This window comes from Alexandromys fortis, unplaced genomic scaffold (assembly GCF_014885135.2).
Source record: "Alexandromys fortis isolate MF-2015 unplaced genomic scaffold, M_Fortis_MF-2015_v1.1 scaffold_183, whole genome shotgun sequence".
NCBI lineage: Eukaryota > Metazoa > Chordata > Mammalia > Rodentia > Cricetidae > Alexandromys > Alexandromys fortis.
In genome coordinates this window covers 2,671,359-2,689,492 of record NW_026068079.1, presented here as the reverse complement: position 1 = coordinate 2,689,492, position 18,134 = coordinate 2,671,359, and the positions used below count along the sequence as shown (strand labels likewise).

The 18,134-nt window shown below is 49.2% G+C and overlaps 1 protein-coding gene across 7 annotated transcripts in view; it reads right to left on the bottom strand.

The window, feature by feature from the left end:
- Whrn (whirlin) overlaps positions 1–13,359 on the bottom strand; it is an 83,558-nt gene extending 70,199 nt beyond the window's left edge. For 5 of the 7 annotated variants that reach the window (XM_050121806.1, XM_050121807.1, XM_050121809.1 and 2 more), the window contains exon 1: positions 11,990–13,350. In XM_050121806.1, coding sequence (XP_049977763.1) covers positions 11,990–12,607 — 618 coding nt within the window. In that variant the 5' untranslated portion in view covers positions 12,608–13,350. Of the gene's footprint in view, positions 1–11,989 lie in introns of all 7 variants that reach the window. The other 2 variants (XM_050121812.1, XM_050121813.1) reach the window with 2 other exon arrangements.
- Between the last annotated feature and the right edge of the window lie 4,775 nt (positions 13,360–18,134).

The following is an 18,134-nucleotide window of genomic DNA, read 5'->3' as shown; positions in this document are numbered from 1 at the left end:
ATTCAAGGTGGATGATCAACCATCTTTTACAAAGCCAACCCAGCGAATGTCAGAAAGAAAAAGACTGATAGGGTTGATGGCACTGAATACAAACTTGTGATTAAATGGGCAGAATACCAATAAGAAGTTATAGGTCAGAAAGCACAGACACATCCACATGCACAACCACAGACATGGAAGATGGGATAGTGTTTTGTCTACCAGCTTGGAAAATGGAAAAGAAATACACTCTCCAGTGTGGGCACAGATGGTTAGAAACGAGGGCTCTCACATGCAGTTAACGTGGGTAGGAGGGACTAGCAAAAAACAATTTCCTTCCAAAGAGCAGTTGGCCACAGTTATCAGAAGTTTGAAACTGATGCCTCTCCCCTGAGCCAACAGCATCTCCAGAGAGACAGCCCCGGGAATTATTAGAGACACGCTGAAAGATTAGTGTGACGATGTGGAATGCAGCAATATCCAGCAATGAAAGGACATGCTGTCCAGCAGGAAGAAATCAGCGAGCTAAATCACACATCTCTTCCTTTCGATGTATAATGCTGCCATTAAAATCACATACTAGAAACATTTTTCAAGGGGGGAAATGAATACATTGCTGGGCGGAAGCAGACAGACAGACAGCTGCAATCAGACAGGCAGGTGTGTGGAGACTCCCAAAGAGCAAGGTTCCCCTGGGAAGGCGGGCCATGACGATACCCAAAACAGTGCTCATGGGGGACTGGAAACACACAAGTCTATTTATAAACAGGAATGACTTCCTGGTAGATGGGATTACCTTCAATTCCAAGACTTCTGCTTTTTAAGAGTCATTAACTTGTCTTTTGCCCAAATGTACGTGTGTGCACCACATCTGTGCTTTGTAGGTGTAGAGGGCAGAAGGTGGCACCAATCCCCTGGGGCTGGAGTTACATATGGCTATGGACATATGCATATGCCATGTGGGTGCTGGGACTGAACCCAGGTCTTCTATCCTTGCATGTGCACATGGTATGGGGGAGCATGCACAAGGAGGTCAGAGAAGAAAACCACGGAGTCTCTCTCTTTGTCCTTCTTTATATGGCTCAGGAATTGAACCAGGTTGTCGGGCTTCCATGGCAATCCCTTCTATTAGCTGAGGCATCTTGCCACTCCACTGTTTTCCAACTGAGCCCTTATATTTCAGGTCATTCAAATAAATACCGGGAGAAACACACACACACACAGACAAGTACACATACATCTTACTTCCAAGACACAGGCAGACTTTTTCTATGTTTTCCTATAAACCTAGCAAATTGAAACTTGGGCTTGTCCAGTCAAACTGGTGGATGGCAGATGGCCACCAGTCTTTCACAGGGCCGAGCCTCCAGTCCTCTGATCCTCTTTCCATACAGTGTGGATGAAGTCAGGGAATGTACTATGCAGGATGATAGCCAGCACTCGGTTACTCTAAGGGCGGGAGGGGTGTAGGGGAGTGAGTTGAGATGACTGTCATCTAGCAGAGAATTTTTATTGACAGTGCACAAAATCAAACCCTGACAAATCCAGGTATTGTGGTACATGCCTTTAATCGCAGCATTAATGAGGCAAAGGCAGTAGGATCTCTGTGAATTTGAGGGCAGTCAGGTCTACATACAGAGTTCCAGGACAGTTACGGCTACACAGAGAGACCTGGTCGCAAACAAAGCAAAGCCAAAACAAAACAACAAAAACCAAATCAACATCTGACAAAGGTCAGGGCATAGCCAGGAAGGGAAAACAGAAAGTAACGGGAGGGTCCAGGGGATGATGGGAAGACCCTAGAGTGGCTCCTGTCCCCAAAGTCTATCATAAAATACAAGGCACCCAGGAAAGGCAGGGTAACCAGAACCTGTGTTTCCTGCCTCCTTGTGGGTTTCTTCACCAAATGGCTACACAGCCATTTCCACAGGAAGGAACTCAGGGAGGAAACACACAGAAGCCTTCTTCTCGCTAGCATGACTTCTCGTGCAGAGCCTTGGCAGTGAGTGTGTGCTTTGGAGGCAGGCAGACCTAGGTTCCAAGACCAACCTCACTTCCTCCCTTCTATGTTCTCATAGCCAGTCACCTCCTCTTCCTTGGGGAGTGGAGTCATGGGGGGTGCACAAAAGCTCCTGGTGGCTTAACCTTGGTAACACTGGCTATTATGCTACGGATTATAAATATCTGTGTGTCATTCCCTTCACACCTTCTCTGGTACCAAAAGGATCATCGGTTGATAGGTGCACAGACCCCAGCACAGCTTGTGAAGACAGCAGGCAGTCCTTAGATGTTCACATTAACAGATGCACCCAGTACTTTAATACAGGCTCTGCCTCGCCACCTGCACCTGCATTTAGAGGTGAGGAAACCTGAGCAGAGAAGTCAGGTGACTTGCCTGCACTGCATGGCTCACATTAAAAAAATAAAAAAAGCTTTTTTTACTTTTATTTATTTAATGTGTGTGTGTGTGTGGGTTCATATGTAAAGGTCAGAAGACAACATTCAGGAATCGGTTCTCTCCTACTATGGGGTTTCTGGGGATCAGACTCAAGTCAGCGGGTTTGCTGCAAGCACCTTTACCAACTAAGCCATCTCTGCAGCCCTCATAAACTTTGATACAGCTAAGATGCATGCTGGAGCCCTACAACATTGTAGAGCTAGACTCTGAAGCCAGAGCTGGCACCACCAGTATGGGAAGTCAGCCCTATCTGCTGTTCCTCTGGTCAAGAAAGCCTGGGTCTACAACCTGGCTCTGCTCTTGACCTTGCCCCAGCAGTGATGCAGGAGCTACAGAGAGCTTCACAGCAGCACTGGGGAAGGAAGCTTTGTCGTAACCCATCCTGTTCTCAGGGCCACGTGGATGGAGGCAGGGACCCTCCAAACAGTGAAACGACTCCACCTGCAACGGTCACAACAGCAAGTGACAAGCTCCTTGCAAGGATGCTGTGAGGTTGTGCTGGCTCACTGTAAGCCCCCAGTATGTTGTAGGGGAGCAAAGCAGAGGGATGTACTGAGATCAGAATGTTTCCAACAAATGGAAGTGATGACAGGGTCCAGACAGGTCTGGGGGGCGGGGGTGCACTGAGGTTTGGGCTGATGGTAACCCTGGGTGTCAAAGGTGGACAGGAACAAGCCTTATTTCGAAGAGTGTGCCACCTGGTTGGTCATGTGGGTTCCGTTTAGAGACCCGGTTGGAAACAACAACAAAGCTGTCTGTACGTAAAAGTTGATGAGGTTAAGTACCGTGGAGGACAAGCTAAAAGTCGGACCCTTGCCTTGCGGTACTGCAGCCGTGGAATGGACACTGTGGACATGTGCTGTTCTCGTTGTTAGCAAAGGCTGACCGGCCAATGGCTATGCAGGGTTTTCAAGGCAGAGAATACTGGGGAGGAGGGTAGGGTCGGGGGAGATGTCACGATGGACGCGTGTACTGAAGTAAACAAACCTTGGACAGCACACACATAAACAGAAATGGGTAACTTTACGTTTTAAGAGCTATCTAAAAACAAGTCTAAACTATCGGTTTAGCACTTATAATTAATATTATATCTCTGTGTGATTATTTGAGGAGCAGTTGGCAGGACAGAGCTGATCCTTGGTCTAGACAGAAAAGTCCACCTACACCCAGCTCAAAAGCAGGAATCTAGAGAAAGCAAGGCCTGAACAGAATGGACGACAGACCTGAAAAGCGGCAGCGAAGAGGAGATGTGTGTTCCGAAATCCCGTGAAGGACTGGGCTTGGACACTCCTGTGTCGGGCTGGAGCCATCCCCACAGTAGACTGGCAAAGAAAGGCAGATGGTGGCCAGATGGGTGGCATGGGCATATATTGGGGCCGGAGGACATCAGGGACACAGGCTAGAAAATGTGCAGAAATGCAGACTTGTGTACTGACATTAAGTCTTGGGAGAAGAACTGGGGAGTTGCAGGGGCTCCAGGAAGGAAGTGAGGAAAGTGTTGGTATCTGCAAGGAGGAGGAGCCAGACGATTAGAGGGCAGAGGAAATCCCCTCTCCTCATGTTTGAGTGCAATCTTCATAGCTACATGGGAGATGAACTGGACCACATTTCTTAATCAGAAACCTCTTAAAGAGGTCTAGCACACCATTTTGGATGTGGTTTAAATCAATTACAAGTTTTTTTCCTTAAGTATAAAAAGTCTGTGCTACCAAATCAAACTCCCACCTGCATTAATTGCTTTAATGGGTTCTGGAAATAGCAGCCTCCTGGCTTTCCTCACGGAGACCCCTGGGGAGCCCATCAGGGAAGGATGCTGAGACCAGGGACAAGGCTGTCTTCTCTGGGCTGTCTCATCAGCCTCCCATTAGTTAAGGCCTCACACAAAAATAATCGAAAGGCAGGTGGGAACACCCAGTTCCATTTATCTGCCGAGCTTTATTGTGGCTATAAAGCAAAATTGCAAATACCAATGGCCAGACAGAAGCCATCGCATTTTCAAAGACACGTGGGGATGCTGACTCCACCGGGCACATGACTCTGCGATTCAGACAGCCACAAGCCACCACACAGGCCCCAAAGCAAACAAACAAAAAACCCAAACAATCAGAAAGGCACACTAACGGCTTTTGGAGCAAAGTTACAACCACCAATAACATTTTCCACTGTAGGGCTCGCAGTGGGACCTCCACAATCCGAGTTTTCCAACTCTCAGTATGCAGTGATACAAGGACAATGGCAGGTTTGTGAGGACCGTAAGTTATGTTCAGTATTGGAAATGTTTGAGTCAGAGATGAGGAGGCCTGAGCCAGGTCACCACTAAGAAACACTGACAGGTAAATGCAAGCGCCATCTCAGACCTCCCTTCCTGAGACTCTACTATCAATTGACCTTACACATCTAGAAAGATGCTCAAGGCATTGGGTGGGGGAGGGGAGGATGTGAGAGTGGCTGGGTGGGCCCAACTTGCTGTTTGTCTCCTGTAGCCCAGGAACCTCTAAGTCCATATGGAGCTAAGGGTGACCTTAAACTGATTTTCCTGCTTCAATTTCCCCAGTGCTATGCTATGGGTGAAGTGTGTACCACTACACACTGTTACTGTGGTCCTGGGGATTAATGTCAGGACTTCATGTACATGAGGCAAGTGGTCTAACAAATGAACACATCCCAGAACCACTTGGGGGGATGTGTGAGGGAGTAAATGTTAGAGTGGGGGTTCCTGAAGCAAGCAGGATCCCCCATACTTCAGTGCTGGGGTGGTTTCAATTTGCCTGGGGACTTTATCAATTCTCAGGCTTAAAGCTAACCTGTGTGGGTTAACAAGTGAGCACTAGTCCTTATATATTTATAAATACCCCCTTTGCTATTTATGTATTTGAGATCTTCCAAAGTCAGGTACGGAAGGGAGAGTAACCATGACGCTGGCTGATGGCTGAAGCACAGCCACAGCCAATGGAGCAGAAGGAACACAAATTCCCAAGGTGTTGGGACTGGAAAAGAGAAGAAATGGATTCACTTCCGCATCCTTGAAGGATATGGCATTGACGCACAGGTGTGATTACTGGAGGCCACGCCTGGTGCATGTTGGGGCTTCTTGACACTTGCAATTGCTTTAATAAAACCCCAAAGCCAGATGAAGCTCACCCCAAATTGGCTCATTGATTGCATGAGAATGCATAAACAATTCTATTTTGGAACCACAGACACAGTCAGACTGTGGAAATAGCCCGCTTCTGGGAACGTGGCTTTACAATTACCAGCAAAGTGATAAATTACCTTGCCGACAGGTCTCACAGCGTGGGTGCGGGCCACAGAAGGTGGGGAGCTGTCAGCGCCCCAGACACAGACTTTGACGTTTAGAACTCTTTAAATAAAACAGAAGTAGAAGTAGAAGGATCCAAAGGTTTTCTCACCTGGTTAGTCACGGATACCCAGAACCATCCCGGAAGGAGGCAGACAGGAGCTCTATGTCCACTCACCAGCCCATGACCGAGGTTCAGCCAGCTTCATGCAAAGCACACACAACAACTTATGGCTTTCCCTGGGTTTCCGTTCAGGGTCTCCACATGGACTTTCTCAGATCTCACATTCAGGAATGAAGGGATGCCTACTAGCCTGGGACATCATTCTACTCATCCAGTCAGCGCTCACTCATTTGTTGAAGTACCTACAGGAGGCGTGCTGGGGCTGTGGGAGCGAGAAGAGCACAGGGAGCATTGGCGGTCACAAAGCTTCTATGTGGTGGGGAGGAAGATGGTTGAGAGACATAAAGAACTTCCCATCCTGGGGGACAGCCATGCTGAAAGGAACCAAAGGAAGATCAAGAGCTAGGAAGATGGGATGGAGGTGAGGGTACCGTACTCAAGAGGATGGCAAGACATACGGATGTCACAGTATTTAAAATGTTTGGTGGCTTGCAGATGCTGTTAGAGCCATGCCCTGCTACTTGACACGCTAAGGACAGGGCTGTGTCCTCATTCTGACTTCTTACGTCATAGATTTGCAGTTTAGAGAATGTATGGACAAACAGCTCTGATGGACAATGAGATGGCCTAAACATGTCGCTCTGTTCTGAGGTTAGAGTCTCGGAGACGCTCTCAAATGTCCCCCACTGTTAGGCTGTCTCTCAGAGGGGTTCTGACATTGCCGTCCAGGATGCTGGCTACACAGCCCTTGGGCTGGGTTCCAGTCAGAATCCTCCTAGACCATAATCTTCTTTGGGACAATGAAATGGCACAGGAGGGTCAAAACACCTAGCACAACACAGACTCCGCGCAGGGATGCAGTTAAGCAAAGGCAGGATGCAGCAAACGCCAGTGGGGCTGCGAGTACACAAGCAGTGGCCATAACAACTTCTCTCTGATAGAGATGCAACCCTGGGGGGAGGTGGGTGGAAACGGCAGAGGCGGGGGCATGTGTAGGAAATCATCTTGTGTATTTGGCCATAAACTCAGAACTCCTCTCAAGGGCTGGGCGAGTAAAACACCCGCTGCACAAGCGTTAGATCCGACTTCAGATCCCAGCACCTGCTGAAGAGGCAAGGGTGGCGGTGAACATCCGTACCGTGGTGCTGGGCAGCGGGGCAGGCAGATTCCTGGAGTTCACTGGCCAGGCGGCCTAACCAAACTGCTGAACTACAGGTTCACTGAGAGACACCGTCTCAGAATAAGGTAGAGAGCAATAAAGAAGGACACCCAATGTCACCCCTGGCCTGCTCCTCCCCATCTCTGCCCACGCACACACACATTTGCATGCATAAATGCACACACCCACATAAACATACATATACCCCTATACAAACACAAATCTGTTCTCAAAAATGAAAAGAGAGAAGAAAGGAAATCAAAAGCAAGGCTCATGTTCTCTGCCCCTTGGCCCTGTGCCTGCAGCTGCCACCTGGAATGCAGGAAAGGAGTGGAAAACATGCTTCCCCTTGGCACCTGCCCGGCCGTGAAGTAAAAGGAAACAGCGCTGCCCAGAAACTTTATAAAAGCACCTCCACCCTGCGGCACAATTAGACATCTGTGAGCTTAGACTCCAGCTTGCACTCTTGCTTGGGGGTTTAAAAAGAAGGAAAAAAAATGGGTATGTGAAGATTGGTACTTCAGCCTCAAGCGGCTTCCAACCATTTAATGTCATTTCTTCTAATCAGATTCTCTAGTCCTGGCTGGGCAGTGGAGTGATATCCCTAAACAATGGGGACCAAAAGCCATAAAAGAGCTTTGCTAGAAAGCCAGCTGGAGCCCCGGCCCTCTCCAAATGCCTGCTTCTCTGCAAAGCCCTTTGCAGGTCGGAGGGAAGATTAAGAACCGGGGGAGACATGCATGAGCAGACAGGCAAGCGCGGATGACGGGCAGCCTGCAGTTGACAGCGGCAGGTGGGGCTGTGCACCTGCATGTGGCTGGAGGCAGGCAGAGGTGGCAAGCAGCAGTGCACACAAAAGCCTAGGGTGCAGCAGCAGTGGTGGGGACCCACACTTCTCTCTGCAGCTCCATCCAAAGGAGCATCATAAGCCGCCTGGGGTGGCCAGCGGATCGGGATGACAGAAGTACCAAAGCCAGTGCTAGGCTGATTCTCTTAAGTCAGAAGACAAAACACCTACCAGATGATCAATGTCACCCAGGCTGACAGAAACAGGGCTGGAAAATGTGGCTTTGCTTTAACAGCAAAGAGCTGGCTGCAAGATTTGCCTGTCGTGGGCATCGTTTTCTACAGCCCGGGATGTCAGCCTGAGACTGCATTAAAGACACAGACCCTCTCCCGGACCTGCATAAACTCTGGACATGAGTTAACCAACAGCTTTCTGGAGAGTGGACTCTGCAGGTCACTGCTGACTGGATTCATGAGAACCAAGAATTGTTACTGGGCAAGAGAGGAGCCAGTATGTACCCACAGTTTCCAACTGGAGCCCAGAAAAAGACCAGGTGCAAGAAACTAGGTTCCAGATACGAATCTGGAAGCGGTAAGAATATATAGTGTCCTCACCATCCACAGGAATGAGATGACAAATGTGTCATTCTGAACCTCCTGAACAAATACAATGACTTGTATTAATGTTGACAGATTCCCCCTGGGTTATTATGCGAAGGCATGGGAGAAGCGACAGTCTAATTAACTGAAAGGGCCCACGAACACTTCTTAATGTCTGAGATATTTCAGATCCTAATTTGCTGCTCAGGTTTACCTGTGGGAAAGCTGGGGCTGCAAAGAAGCTCTTCAGTTTTTATTAAGCACACACACACACAGAGACATATACACACACATACACACATACCCCAAACAGTAAAGCACGCACACACAGACACACACACACAGACACACACCAAACAGTAAAGCACGCACACACACACACACACACACATACACACACACACCCCAAACAGTACCTGGGCATCCTAAGTGCTGCTACCTATACCAACAAGGGACTAGAAAAGCTAGTGGGTGAGTGGATTTGCTCCAGAGCTCCCAAGATGGTGCTGTTTGTGCCCCAATACTACCGGCAATTCCCGCTCCATCTGGACTCACACCAGGGCTGCTGTTCTCGGGTTGAGAGATGAGGGTGAGAGACGGCAGCCGGGCTCCCGTCGATACAGTGTGTAACCCGTGGATTTCCTGATTTAGCACAAAGTTACCAGGAGTGCCAAGCTTCCCTTCTCCTAATCCGCGCCAATTCTTTTTGCCTTAATTGAAGGCAATTCCAAAAGAAGAGCACAGACGATCAGACGGTCTGCGCCGGTGGGGCAGCACATTCCAAGCAAATCAGACTCCCACTACTGGGAAGGACCTTGGACACTCCCAAACTCCTCTAGCCTGGAGCAGATAATATCTGAGTCTTGTCCAAGGTCACACACTGCAAGTGTGCAGCAGAACTTAATGTAGCAAGAAGTCTATGGCCTGACTCCTTGGCTGCCTAATCTAGCATGTCTGGGCTGGAGACCTTTGAAGGAGCACTTTAAAAAAATTTACTAGTTTGACTCTTGTTCATTCCAAATAGCTTTTCTTTTTTCCTCTTGAAAATCAAACATTTCAACACAATTCTACATAGTGAGTGGTTTGCCTAATCTGAACTGGATAACTGGACTTAAGAAAGGAATGGGAACCCTGCTAGGCACAGGATAAAATTCCCAGCAAATTGCTTTGGGTATCAATGAATGTAAGATCAATCAAGAAGAGAAGATGAGTCAACTCTGTTTACTTGATCCTTCTTTTAAAAGCTGTGTTCCTCTTTGATGCACAGGCACTCTGACACTGATTCTTAGAGCTTGTTTTAATTGGATTCTCTTTATGTTGTATATGCATACAAACAATTAATCTCTCCTCTGGGAAACTTCTGAGGTTCACTTCCTTTTGTCATCATAAAAGAAAAATACAGATTTTTTTAAATTAAAAAGATATCTTCTACTAAATGGGATGGAGGATTCCAGGACAGAAAGAAGACACAAGCAGACAACTCGGGGACACTGAATGAAGCCTGGAGTCCAGCTAGCATCTGCACACTAACCACGGAGCCCTCTGGGTCCTCTAGCTCATGGCTGACCAAGACGCCCCACATACAGAATTTCCAGGTGATAACAACTTGTGTCTCCTGGAGGAACAGGGGCCCCTTCTGGGTCTCTGCAGTTTATTCTCCAGCTATTCCAGCTGTCCACCTGTGCATGCTGCAACCCTGCAGCGGCGTCCTCTTCTACAGAACCACTGCAGATTCTGTCCCCTTCATCCCTGAAATTAGGATGGCACAACATTCCCTTTCCCCGTGCTTCCGAAGGGTCCCGAGATCACGTTCTGGCACTGGCTACAAGAGGCTCTCTTAGGCCAGAAGCACATTGCACAAGTGTAATCACCAGGAGGAAGGCAGATGCCCAAGTCCACTCAGGTCACATGGGTCCCTGTATTGCAGATGTCACACTTCAAGGATGTTCCTGTTCTATTCCGCTCAATCCCGGGGTAAGTGTCCCTCTGCAAGCAGCAAGCAGCTGCTGATGTCGGTACTGATGCTAGGTACTGCCCCAAGCCACAGCTCAGCGGCACCCAGGAGCAACTCAGAGAGGCTGAGCCATACAGTTCTGAGCGCAGCCTTTTCGATGGCAGATGTGAGGTACAAACTGGAGGAAGAGCCTGCGTTGCCCATGGTCAGGTGCCTTTGCAGTCTCTCATCTAGTGAAGACGAAGCGACTTCAGCTTCTGTTAACCGCCACGAAAACTAAACCCGTGCATATAAGCAGCATTGGGATCAAGTCTCCTTAGAGCATCAATTCATCATTGGGGAACTTTGGACCTCTAAGGATAATACTAATGGCCATTTCTTTATAGATATACGGGATGCAAGATAAAGAGGAGAGAACCAAGTTAGGGAAGGAGCCTGAGAGAATGAGAAACCAGGCAGAGCTTTGCTACCCCCAGAATAATAAAAGGCCATCAAGCTTTCCCCAGAAACTGGAAAGAACACTTCAGAAACCTCAGGGGCCTCCTGATCAGAGACAGATGATGGTGTCCCAGGCACTCACACTGAGTCTGCTTGACTCAGCTGACCGAAAGCCACTGCACGCTGCACAGGAAGCAGACCTGGACTGTTGATACCTAGGAGTGTCCAGCAGCCAGTGTGTCTGATTTGGTGCAACTGTGTGGATTGGGCCAGAGAGTGGGGTGGGAGGGCCCCACAGGCTAGCCCTAACCAGGAGGAGGCAGTTCTCTGAAGAGAGCAGATAGTGAACTGTCATTCCTTTCCTTCCAACTCCTCACTTTGTGTGTAGGAAGCAGTAGGCCTGGGGCTAAATGCTTATGAGAGAAAAACCCTTGTGTCCACCAAGGGACCCAACTCTGTATCTTCAACTGGCTGCTGTTCACTCACCTTGGGCGGTAAGATTAGCAAACGCGAATGCTCCTCCACACAGCAGTGTTAGATTCCTACTAGTTGGTTGTGGTAAGGTTATTTTTCTCAATTAACAGATACACTCACATGCAAAGTGCATACTTTCACGGGACTGTGGGGTGCATTTCGGATATACAGACAAGCAGCCCAGTTTGCAACAAAGTCAGGAGCCAGTTCTCTGGTCTGGCTTGTTCCAGGAGATACTGGCTAGCCTACAAACAGTAGGGTTAGCCCCAGCTCTGTGGTCACCCAGCCTCCTCCTGGGTCACTAGCAATGGAGCAGAACTTTCTTTCAGAGGCAAAGCCCTATGGATCCCAAGAACAAGGCAGCAGCAGCAGGGGACCATCAGTAAAACAATGCCAAGCTCTCTTCTAACCTCCTAAGACTCCACAGCCCTTTTCACACTTGGTGACCAGACATTTGCTTATGTGATACTGTGTTTGTGCCTTAGCCTTCAGGGCACCCAAGGCAAAAATCACCATTTCCTCTCTGTTTGGAACACCTATTTATCTGTGCCACAAATTAGATACTCCTCTTTTAAAGTAGGAGGACAAAACAAAAACACAACGGGAGACCAGAAGGGTCAAGCGATTTAGTGTAAGAGACAACTGCACAGGGCAACCGAAAAGGCAGCACTATACTGGCGGTACCGTCCTCTTACCACTCACACAAACCAGAGCCCTACCTTGACAGCCTCCGCGTGGGTCACCCGGGCTAGAGATTTATCGTTGACGCGCAGAATCTGGTCCCCGACCCGCAACCCTTCCTTCTCAGCCAGAGAGCCCGGCTCCACTAGTGACACGTAGATGCCCACACCGTGTTCCGAGCCCCCACGTATGCTGAAGCCCAAGCCCTCGTGGGCCTTGGCGCGCCGCAGGCTCACGAGCCGCACCTCCCCGGGCCCCACGCCGTCGGGAGCGGCCCAGGCGGGCTGCCTATAGGGGGTGGTGGCTGGCAGGTAGAGACCCTCGGCCGTGTACTGGTCGAAGAGCAGCTGGTCGGATCGCGGGATGACCAGTCGCAGCATGGGCAGCAGACGCCGCTTGACCGGGCTGTCCAGCAGGACGCGCAGGGTGCGCACCAGGTCGAAGACGTTGCGGCGCGCGTGGTACGCGTTGAGGCAATGGGTGAACTGCTCCCGCTCGGGCTCGCTCAGCAGCGCCGTGAGCGCCTGGTGCAACTGGCGCACGTTGGCAGACAGCAGCCGCAGCCCCGCGCCCCCGCCGCCTCCCGCCGCGGCCGCCGAGCCCAGCGAGCCGGTGGAGGACGAGCTCACCGACAGACCGTCCAGCTGCCCGTTCATCTCCCCGCCGAGGCGCGGCGCGGCTGCTGCACCTGCGGCCAGCGGCACGACAGCTGGATTCCCGGCGGCGCCGAGGTCACGGCTTGGGGGAGACGCGGAGACCGTGACCGCAGTCTAGACCGGCCGGAGAGCAGGGACGACGGCTGCAGGGTGGGTTGCAGGGGGTGCTCAGGAGCGGTGGCTGGATCCTGGGGAGATAGCAGGGTGCTCCAGGGGCACGAAGGCAGCGGGCTGGGGGGGGGGGGTGGCGAAACTGGAATCCGGAGGACGAAGAGACGGCCGTTGCAATCGTGAGGACGCGAAGACCGCGGCGGGATCCTGGGGGACAAAGAGTTGGTGGCTGGAGGCCGGAGGTCTCGGAGACTGCGGTTGGAGGCCGAGAGGAGCGGGGACAGTAGCTACATGACGGAAGACGCGGGGACCACGCGTGGCCGCAGTGGAGGACGCAGCCACGCCGCCCGCCCCGTCACACCATGTCCGGGGCTCCCCCAGCCGAGCTGCCCATTCCTCTAGGGCTGGGGGACCCCAAAGTCAGAAGTTAGGGCGTCGGTCGATCTAGTCCCAGAGTCCGGAGCAGTCGCAGCCAGAGGAGCCACGGGGGCGTCCGGCGTGGGGTGCGGGGCATGTCCCGGGCCGCCCACCGTGCAGCAGCCCGGGGTCTCCGCGCCCCAGCGCCCCAGCGCCCCAGCGCCGCCTGGGCGCACACGGAGCCACGCGCCCGAGAGCCCGGACTTTGCGAACTGTTGAGCAGCTCTGGGTCGAGTCTTCCAGCTAGTTCCGCTGCCGTCGCTGCCGGCCCGGTCTTGGCCCCGCCCCCCCGCCCCCCCCCCCCCCCCCCCCCCCCCCCCCCCCCCCGCGGGCTCTTCAGGAAATGACGTCCCGCCTGGCGCGCCTGACTGTTGCCTGGAGACGGGGTGAAACAGTCCGGCCCCAGGGAAGAAAGGGGGGTGAAGTGGGGGTAGCAGCAGGAGGAGCCCTGGGGGCCCTGCGAAGACTTCCCACTTCCCCAGCCCGGGAGTGAAAGAATGGGGTCCAAAAAACTGCTTTCCGGGGTTCACAGCTGAACTCTAGGGTCGCTCTGGAGCAGTTAGCCGGTTTGCCAATTCTCAATTGGGAAAAATGGCCAACTTTTACCCTCTAAAATATTAGATGCTTCGTGCTTCGTTTTTCTGCCTTAAAATGTTCCTACCGCTTGCACACGGGCTGACGAGTTTAAGTGTGTATGTGGACGATTGTCAGTCCCCTGCACTAGTCAAGAGAAGGGTATAAGCAGCACAGGAGCCAGCAGGACCCAAGTCCTGGGCTGGGATAGACCAGTCAGCCTGGGCCCCTGTTCTGGTGGTCTCTGGGAGGCAGGAAAGGAAGAACGCACTGTTGTCAGAAATGTAAAGTTTGCAAGCACACGCAGGTGCATTTAAAACGAAGTTTGAAGTAGCTAGGTGAATTGTATCAACGCCAGTGTCCTGATCTTTGCCACACTGCGGGAACATGGCAACTCTATATACAGTCTTTTTATACTTTTCATATAACAAGATGCCAGAAGACGTGGCTGAAGTCTGGATCACAAGAAAAACTCAGGGCTTCTACTCTACGGAGCGCTATAGCTCTCTGCGTTCACTACATGTCATGTGCATCTCTTCCCACCTGAACTGCCCTCCTAAGCTGTTCTGTGAAAAGCTGACTTTTCCCCAAGTCAGTCCTGGATTGGCTGTTCTGTGAGAAGCTGCCTTTTCCCTAAGTCAGTCCTGGATTGCTGTCACGGGAATGAAATGGCTGACTCTGACACAGGAGAAGGAGAAGCAGAGAAGAAGGGTTATCTGAAGGGGCTTGTTCTCTGTTTTCTCTACTTACCTATTGCACTGGCCAGTCTTCATTTAACATTTTCCCAGCACCTGTTCTGCTACTGGGTCATATGCCAGATGCTGGAGAGCCAGGATAAAGGGATGAAATCTCTGACCTAGCAAAGGAGGGATGATGTGAGTCCAGGTAAAGGGAAAGATGAACCTCGCTGTGTGAAGGTGGCCCATAGTGAGGGGAGGCAACAAGTGAGGATGGACTTTCTGTGCTGCCAAGATGGCTCATTGGGTAGCCACATGGTGGAAGGGTACAAGCGGCTTCTGCAAGGTGTCCTTTCCTGTGGCATGTGTGGCAACCCTGCAGCACATAATAAATAAGTGACTAAATAAGGAAATAAATATAAATGTTTTAGAAGAATACTCTTTGTTCTCTGAGTATTGGGAAGCCATGGGAGATTTCTAACACTGAGTTTAATGCATTCCCGAAATGGAGGCAAAGAGTTAAAGTTCTACCTCCCATGGAGTTCTCCCCTCCTTTTAATGCAGACCTGGATTGAACTGGCGCTCAGTGAACATATTTCACAGGGTATCATAGAATGGCAGCTTCAGGAGCCATCCGGGTGACCCTTTGACGTCTGTCTTACAGCTCTGTGTGTAGCAGCTCAAGCTGTGCATCCTTATCTCCCCTCTTTGACTCTAGATTGGGTCTTTACTGCCACCAGACTGAGATATTTAAGGAAAGGATCTGCTCCAAGCCCTCTCCCATGTATTAATGGCATACCTGGAAATGCCACCACACGGGGCTTAATTGCATACAGTTCAGGTTTTCTGAAAATTTATTTCATACTTAGCATTCAGTTCGTGTGTGTTCTAAGTATAATTACTGTTATTGGTTTGATAAAAGCATCCCATGGGGCTAAAATCCCCATTCCCAATATTTCCCTTCTATGCAAAAAAAATGTTTTCAAGAATAGTTTTGCTTTAGGCAGCAGAAGCCTCTGTTCTCAGAGTCTTAGAAGAAAAAGAAACATTTTCTTCTGCAAACATGGGCTGCCATCTGGGAGGCTGTGCCATTGTTTAACTTCATAAAGGTTGATCTGAGAGAGCAGACGCAAGCACAGGAAAGGAAAACGGGGACTCTCCCATCCATCTTGCATAATCACCTTCGTATCAGTTTGCACTGTGTCCCTCCGAGAGGCAGTGTGGAACTGTGCTCAGACCTCAAGAATCCTGTTTCGTGTGTGAAGATGTGTTTGTCTTTCAAGAAGTAAGCTCTTGGAAACCCAAGCTGCCTGGGCTCCTGAGGGCTGGCCTACCTTCAGATCCTGAAGGAAATCACTGGTACCTGTTTGGCTTTGGCTGCATACTGGCATACTGCCCTCTTCAGAGCTAAAACAGTATTCTCCTGCATTTGAAGTCCTTTGTTTTCCTTCCAAAAGCCTCTTTCCCCCAGTGCTGGAAACGGAACCTAACAAACACACACATGTGCTAACTAAGAGCTCAGACCACTGAGCTATGCCCCAAGCCTGGGTTCTCTGAGATGAGATCTCAGCACACAGCTCAGACTATCCTGCAACTTGCTCTGTAGTTCAGACTGACCTTGAACTCATGACCACCCTGTTTCAACCTTCAAAGTGTCACCATACCCAGCACCAAAACCACTCTTAATTGTTTATTGTTTACAACCAACTTGAGCCAACCTTTCTGGTGAAGATGTTTCTGGGAATTTGGACTCACTTGGACAGCTGAAAAGATAGCATGAGAAGGAGGAATTGTGTTGGATGTTGTGCTTAGCACAACTCAAAAGTGCTTAGATGTATTCTTCATTGAGCTGGATTTTTGTCTGTTGTTTTTCTCTCCTTTAGTTACTTTTCCACTGCTGCGCTCAGAATATCTGAATAAAACAAATTGTGGGGTGAGCATTAGTTTTTGGCTCAAGGTTCCAAAATGTTCAGTCCATCATGGTGGTGACACCATGGCCCAGGAATTCACATCATGAATGACCAGGAAGTAAAGTATGAAAAGAACTAACCAGTAACAAAATGATCCCAAAAGGCTGTTTCCCACCTCAGTGACCCACCTCAGGTATGGGAAGTCCTTGTGTATATGTGTTGCTTTTATTGGTTAATAAATAAAGCTGCTTTCAACCAATGGCTGAACAAAATATAGCTAGGCTGGAAGAACTATATATAGAGAGTAGGCAGAGTCAGGAGAAAGCCATGTAACCCTGCCAGAGACAGATGCTGGACAGAACTTTACCCGGTAAGCCACAGCCACATGGCAATACACAGACTAATAGAAATGGGTTAATTTAAGATATGAGCTAGCTAGCAACATGCTTAAGTGATTGGCCAAGCAGTGATTTAAATAGTAAAGTTTCTGTGAGGTTATTTCAAGTCTGGGCATCTGGGAATGAAACAAGCAGGCTCCATAAACAATTTGGCACCAATGTGATTGACTATATCCACATAAAACCTGAGAAAGCTTAAAAAGGAATTCTAGACACTAAAGAACAAAGTTAGGCATGGCTTTTTGAAAGCAGCATTTTCTCAGGTGGTCTCTGTTTGCTAGAAGAGGCATGATTCTTTTAAGAGAAGGCTTCCTGACTCCGTGGTAGCAGTAAAAACTGCACAGTTCCTTTAAGAAAACTTCCTGGTTCATGCTAGTTGCATGAACAACTCTCACTTTTTTGGGAGGTCTGGTTACAGAGCATTTAAATAGGGTTTGTGAGCAGCGTGTTACAAGCTACTTAATGGCGTGACACAGACCCACTGCATACCTGGAACTGGAGCCGTGTGCACGGCTCATAGGGGTGGTGAACAGACCCCTGCCATGTTGGACTGGGTGGAGCCAAAAGGCAAAGCTGCCTTGGTCCTAGCCACGCCCAGTTAGCATTAAAAAGAAGCAGTCCTGGTCAGAAAAGGATTACAGATACACGATAAAGATAGATTCCGATTTTAAAAAGGCCTCTAACTGGGTCACAGGGTTGGAGAAATGTGCACAGACTCGGGAGAGGAAAGGAAAAGAGTACAGAGAGTCAAAAAATAAAGTTAATGATTTAAAAAAAACAGTAAAGTCTTTAAAGAGACAGAGTACAGACAGTCATGAATTAAAGGAATAAAGAAAAATACACCACAAAAAATGGAATATACGCAGATAATCTGGATTATGTATATTACTGAATTATCTTTAAATTTTTTGACTGTGAAGGAGCTAAGTACAGAGAGACGTTTCATTGGTATGGTATGGCAAGCTAAACTAACATATATTTTATAGGTATCTTGACTTCAAAATTTGGGTCTAAGTATTTGTTGCTTTGGAAAAGATGTTCTTTTGTTTCCAGAAAACGAGAACCTGTGGATTCCTTCCAGACTAATGTGTTTGATGGACCAAGACCACCCGAAAGGTCTCCATGAAAACCCCCCAAAATACTTCACCTAACAAAAAGCAGAAAGCAGTTTGGAGAGAACTATGCCCAAATTCCAAAATATTGTTTATAAATGTTTGTTTACATTTAAAGGGGGATATGCTATAGAGATGGATACTTTGCATTGATATGGATCTTGGTCTATTAATACAAAATTAAGATAATTTTTGTTATATATATATCTGCTCTTGGATAAGGTATTCTGTTTTGCAGCACATTTAAAAATGTAATGTATAATTAAGAAATATACATTAATAGTCATCTATAATAGTCAAGTTTGTAGTCATGTTAGTTAGGTTTTCTA